This window comes from Bufo bufo, chromosome 2 (genome assembly GCF_905171765.1).
Source record: "Bufo bufo chromosome 2, aBufBuf1.1, whole genome shotgun sequence".
Taxonomy (NCBI): Eukaryota; Metazoa; Chordata; class Amphibia; order Anura; family Bufonidae; genus Bufo; species Bufo bufo.
Genome location: NC_053390.1, coordinates 6,251,081 through 6,257,469, shown reverse-complemented (window position 1 = coordinate 6,257,469; position 6,389 = coordinate 6,251,081). Strand labels below are relative to the sequence as shown.

At 48.5% G+C, this 6,389-nt stretch overlaps 1 protein-coding gene across 1 annotated transcript; it reads left to right on the top strand.

Annotated features, from left to right (window-relative positions):
• Positions 1-4,546: 4,546 nt before the first annotated feature.
• LOC120991291 (P2X purinoceptor 7-like) lies at positions 4,547-5,651 on the top strand. Its single transcript, XM_040420132.1, has 2 exons — positions 4,547-4,782; positions 5,393-5,651. The coding sequence occupies exons 1-2, from the start codon at positions 4,592-4,594 to the stop codon at positions 5,589-5,591; spliced, it is 390 nt and encodes a 129-aa protein (XP_040276066.1). The 5' UTR covers positions 4,547-4,591; the 3' UTR covers positions 5,592-5,651.
• Positions 5,652-6,389: the final 738 nt, after the last annotated feature.

Below are 6,389 nucleotides of genomic sequence, written 5' to 3'. Positions count from 1 at the left end.
CAGCTCATGTCACTTGCTGTCCCACAGTATGTTGTTCCCAGCCGCCACTACTTCTCCAAGAGAGCCGTGCCTTCCCTGCACAAACAAGTGTCCGATAAAATCAAGTGTGCACTGCGCAACGCCATCTGTGGCAAGGTCCACCTAACCACAGATACATGGACCAGTAAGCACGGCCAGGGACGCTATATCTCCCTAACTGCACACTGGGTAAATGTAGTGGCGGCTGGGCCCCAGGCGGAGAGCTGTTTGGCGCACGTCCTTTAGCCGCCAAGGATCGCAGGGCAACATTCTTTGCCTCCTGTCTCCTCCTCCTCCTACTCAGCTTCCTCCTCCTCTTCTTCCACCTGCTCATCCAGTCAGCCACACACCTTCACCACCAACTTCAGCACAGCACGGGGTAAACGTCAGCAGGCCATTCTGAAACTCATATGTTTGGGGGACAGGCCCCACACCGCACAGGAGTTGTGGCGGGGTATAGAACAACAGATCGACGAGTGGTTGCTGCCGGTGAGCCTCAAGCCCGGCCTGGTGGTGTGCGATAATGGGCGAAATCTCGTTGCAGCTCTGGGACTAGCCGGTTTGACGCACATCCCTTGCCTGGCGCATGTGCTGAATTTGGTGGTGCAGAAGTTCATTCGCAACTACCCCGACATGTCAGAGCTGCTGCATAAAGTGCGGGCCGTCTGTTCGCGCTTCCGGCGTTCACACCCTGCCGCTGCTCGCCTGTCTGCGCTACAGTGTAACTTCGGCCTTCCCGCTCACCGCCTCATATGCGACGTGCCCACCAGGTGGAACTCCACCTTGCATATGCTGGACAGACTGTGCGAGCAGCAGCAGGCCATAGTGGAGTTTCAGCTGCAGCACGCACGGGTCAGTCGCACTGTGGATCAGACACACTTCACCACCAATGACTGGGCCTCCATGCGAGACCTGTGTGCCCTGTTGCGCTGTTTCGAGTACTCCACCAACATGTCCAGTGGCGATGACGCCGTTATCAGCGTTACAATACCACTTCTATGTCTCCTTGAGAAAACACTTAGGGCGATGATGGAAGAGGAGGTGGCCCAGGAGGAAGAGGAGGAAGAGGGGTAATTTTTAGCACTTTCAGGCCAGTCTCTTCGAAGTGACTCACAGGGAGGTTTTTTGCAACACCAGAGGCCAGGTACAAATGTGGCCAGACAGGGCCCACTACTGGAGGATGAGGAGGACGAGGATGAGGAGGATGAGGATGAGGATGAAGCATGTTCACAGCGGGGTGGCACCCAAAGCAGCTCGGGCCCATCACTGGTGCATGGCTGGGGGGAAACACAGGACGATGACGATACGCCTCCCACAGAGGACAGCTTGTCCTTACCTCTGGGCAGCCTGGCACACATGAGCGACTACATGCTGCAGTGCCTGCGCAATGACAGCAGAGTTGCCCACATTTTAACGTGTGCGGACTACTGGGTTGCCACCCTGCTGGATCCCCGGTACAAAGACAATGTGCCCACCTTACTTCCTACACTGGAGCGTGATAGGAAGATGCGCGAGTACAAGCGCACGTTGGTAGACGCGCTACTGAGAGCATTCCCAAATGTCACAGGGGAACCAGTGGAAGCCCAAGGCGAAGGCAGAGGAGGAGCAAGAGGTCGCCAACGCAGCTGTGTCACGCCCAGCTCCTCTGAGGGCAGGGTTAGCATGGCAGAGATGTGGAAAAGTTTTGTCAACACGCCACAGCTAAGTGCACCACCACCTGATACGGAACGTGTTAGCAGGAGGCAACATTTCACTAACATGGTGGAACAGTACCTGTGCACACCCCTCCACGTACTGACTGATGGTTCGGCCCCATTCAACTTCTGGGTCTCCAAATTGTCCACGTGGCCAGAGCTAGCCTTTTATGCCTTGGAGGTGCTGGCCTGCCCGGCGGCCAGCGTTTTGTCTGAACGTGTATTCAGCACGGCAGGGGGCGTCATTACAGACAAACGCAGCCGCCTGTCTACAGCCAATGTGGACAAGCTGACGTTCATAAAAATGAACCAGGCATGGATCCCACAGGACCTGTCCATCCCTTGTGCAGATTAGACATTAACTACCTCCCCTTAACCATATATTATTCTACTCCAGGGCACTTCCTCATTCAATACTATTTTTAATTTCATTTTACCATTATATTGCGGGGCAACCCAAAGTTGAATGAACCTCTCCTCTGTCTGGGTGCCGGGGCCTAAATGTGTGACAGTGGCCTGTTCCAGTGGTGGGTGACGTGAAGCCTGATTCTCTGCTATGACATGAATACAGATTCTGCGCTGACATAAGGCCAGATTCTCTGTTACGGGACCTCTCTCCTCTGCCTGGGTGCCTGGGCCTAAATGTGTGACAGTGGCCTGTTCCAGTGGTGGGTGACGTGAAGCCTGATTCTCTGCTATGACATGAAGACAGATTCTGCGCTGACATAAGGCCAGATTCTCTGTTACGGGACCTCTCTCCTCTGCCTGGGTGCCTGGGCCTAAATGTGTGACAGTGGCCTGTTCCAGTGGTGGCTGACGTGAAGCCTGATTCTCTGCTATGACATGAAGACAGATTCTGCGCTGACATAAGGCCAGATTCTCTGTTACGGGACCTCTCTCCTCTGTCTGGGTGCCGGGGCCTAAATGTGTGACAGTGGCCTGTTCCAGTGGTGGCTGACGTGAAGCCTGATTCTCTGCTATGACATGAAGACAGATTCTGCGCTGACATAAGGCCAGATTCTCTGTTACGGGACCGCTCTCCTCTGTCTGGGTGCCGGGGCCTAAATGTGTGACAGTGGCCTGTTCCAGTGGTGGGTGACGTGAAGCCTGATTCTCTGCTATGACATGAATACAGATTCTGCGCTGACATAAGGCCAGATTCTCTGTTACGGGACCTCTCTCCTCTGCCTGGGTGCCTGGGCCTAAATGTGTGACAGTGGCCTGTTCCAGTGGTGGCTGACGTGAAGCCTGATTCTCTGCTATGACATGAAGACAGATTCTGCGCTGACATAAGGCCAGATTCTCTGTTACGGGACCGCTCTCCTCTGTCTGGGTGCCGGGGCCTAAATGTGTGACAGTGGCCTGTTCCAGTGGTGGCTGACGTGAAGCCTGATTCTCTGCTATGACATGAAGACAGATTCTGCGCTGACATAAGGCCAGATTCTCTGTTACGGGACCGCTCTCCTCTGTCTGGGTGCCGGGGCCTAAATGTGTGACAGTGGCCTGTTCCAGTGGTGGGTGACGTGAAGCCTGATTCTCTGCTATGACATGAATACAGATTCTGCGCTGACATAAGGCCAGATTCTCTGTTACGGGACCTCTCTCCTCTGCCTGGGTGCCTGGGCCTAAATGTGTGACAGTGGCCTGTTCCAGTGGTGGGTGACGTGAAGCCTGATTCTCTGCTATGACATGAAGACAGATTCTGCGCTGACATAAGGCCAGATTCTCTGTTACGGGACCGCTCTCCTCTGTCTGGGTGCCGGGGCCTAAATGTGTGACAGTGGCCTGTTCCAGTGGTGGGTGACGTGAAGCCTGATTCTCTGCTATGACATGAATACAGATTCTGCGCTGACATAAGGCCAGATTCTCTGTTACGGGACCTCTCTCCTCTGCCTGGGTGCCTGGGCCTAAATGTGTGACAGTGGCCTGTTCCAGTGGTGGGTGACGTGAAGCCTGATTCTCTGCTATGACATGAAGACAGATTCTGCGCTGACATAAGGCCAGATTCTCTGTTACGGGACCTCTCTCCTCTGCCTGGGCCTAAATGTGTGACAGTGGCCTGTTCCACTGCTATGACATGAAGACAGATTCTGCGCTGACATAAGGCCAGATTCTCTGTTACGGGACCTCTCTCCTCTGTCTGGGTGCCGGGGCCTAAATGTGTGACAGTGGCCTGTTCCAGTGGTGTGTGACGTGAAGCCTGATTCTCTGCTATGACATGAAGACTGATTCTGCGCTGACATGAAGCCAGATTCTCTGCTATGGCATAAAGAGACTGATTCTCTGCTGACATGAAGCCAGATTCTTTGCTATGGCATGAAGAGACTGATTCTCTGCTGACGTGAAGCCAGATTCTCTGCTATGGGACCTCTGTCCAATTGATATTGGTTCATTTTTATTTTTTTAATTTTTATTTTAATTCATTTCCCTATCCACATTTGTTTGCAGTGGATTTACCTACATGTTGCTGCCTTTTGCAGCCCTCTAGCTCTTTCCTGGGCTGTTTTACAGCCTTTTTAGTGCCCAAAAGTTCGGGTCCCCATTGACTTCAATGGGGTTCGGGTTCGGGACGAAGTTCGGGTTCGGGACGAAGTTCGGGTTCGGGTTCGGATCCCGAACCCGAACATTTACGGGAAGTTCGGCCGAACTTCTTGAACCCGAACATCCAGGTGTTCGCTCAACTCTAATTACAAAGCATCTTTTGGAAAACTACTAAACTTGTCAGTGTTGTTAGTCTACTGTCCTTTACGACTTACCAATATTCTTTATACTTTCATATAAAAAGGAACTGCAAGAATTACTGAGCAGAATGACCTGAAACGGACCCAGAAAAACGGCTGAACAATGTGACGTGGTGTAAATGTCATAATTGTACCGCCATGAAATCAGTGACAGAATCAATATGTTGCTTGGAGTTAGAAGTCTTGGAGCGTTTCCTGCTTGAAAACCTCACATGTGTTACCCAAAACACAGAATTTATTTCTCGATGTCTCGATCAAGAAACTTTAGTGACAGCAATGATTACACAAACAATCAAATACGGAAGAACTATTGATTATAGAAAACCCAAGTATGTTCAGTTATCACATATATTACTCTTTACTTTTCAATTCTCAAATTACTGTACATTCATAAAAGATAATAATAAAGTGATTTTAATTCTTTAAACTTATTTTATTTATTTTAATAATTAAAGGGGTATTCTAATTCTAGACAATGTGGGCATATCGCTAGTATATGCACCCATTATCTGAAAGGCGTGGGTCCAATGGCTTGGACCCAAACCTATATTGAGACTGTGACGCCGTAAGTGAATGAGGGCGTACCGCGCTTGCGCGTCCAGCCTTCCTTATTTTCTATGGGGCCACCGACAATAGCAGAGCGCTTGCTTGACTATTGTCGGAGGCCCAATAGAAAAGAATGGAGGGCGGCTGCGCATGCGCGGTACGCCGTACTTCACTTACGGGCCCACGTTTGCAATATATTTATGTGTTGCAGACCTGGTACCCGACCCTATCAGACAATGGGGGCCCCCGTTTTCTTAAACTAGAATACCCCTTTATCATATTTGCAAATTATGTTCTTGGTAACCAAAATTCACACAGTGTAATGGCAGATGATGTTTATAATAGTCTGCAATATAGATAAAAGCATAATTTATTACATAACTTTTTTTAAAGCTGTCTTAGACTAACAGCATATCGGCAGTTTACAACCTGGATCTATGGATTTCTTGGCAAACATGTACGGATACCTATTCCATCTTGTGTAACAAGAAGAATAAGGGAGACATTTCCTGACCCAGAAGGACGATATACTTGTTTCCGATACTATCAGGATGTTCCCCTTGCTTCTGCAGATTTTGATTTGAATTTTTAATATTTACCATAAACCATGTTGTATTTTTTTGATTTTAGAAAGTTCTTTGCTAAAACATTATCGTAATGATATGTTGTTGTAATTTGTAATTGTTATATTTTCAAATTATTTATAATAATTTATTTCTAAATAAATAATTTATAAATTATTTTTTTACATGGGATATAATTTTCACAGCTGTGCGAGAATACATAACTAACTGCATTATACAGCGCTCCGTTTGGTTGTGTGCATTGTTCTCTCTATTGAAAATAAATAGAAGGCCAAAAATAAGCCTTTGCTTATAGTATTGAGGTCATATGACGGATCTCAATTACATTAGAGCGCCCCATGCACATGGATCACATGATCGCATGGATCTTGTGACGAATGCAACGTAGGGGCGCTGTGACTTCACTGTGGAGCGCCCCGGGAGCCACAAATACGATAAGTATATTATCCCCCGATCCCCACTACTTACTATGGAAACAAGGATTTTTGTAGCATCCTGGCTGCCATGGTAACACAGAAAGCAATTTTGAAGACTTATTATTCTTCAAATGCTTTCAGGTGTGTGGCGTTGTGACGGATCCGGCGGGCTGTTCAATGTACAGAAAAGCATGCCAGATAAGCCTGCCGCAAGTGTGCAAGTAGTCTATGGTATCAGGCATTCATGAAACCATTTTTTTTTTCTTAATTTTTTATTTTTTTTGGAGGCAGAAAAACCTGCAGCATACATCTTAATTTTTTTTTTAAAAACAGTCTAATCTACTTCTTCCTGAACGGATTACTCCCGATTCAGACTGCATTAGAATAGGC

Coding starts and splice junctions, on each gene's coding strand:
- LOC120991291 (XM_040420132.1), top strand. CDS start 4,592: ATGAAATCAGTGACAGAATCAATATGTTGCTTGGAGTTAGAAGTCTTG. Junction 4,783..5,392: donor ATTGATTATAGAAAACCCAA/GTATGTTCAGTT, acceptor CTTTTTTTAAAG/CTGTCTTAGACTAACAGCAT.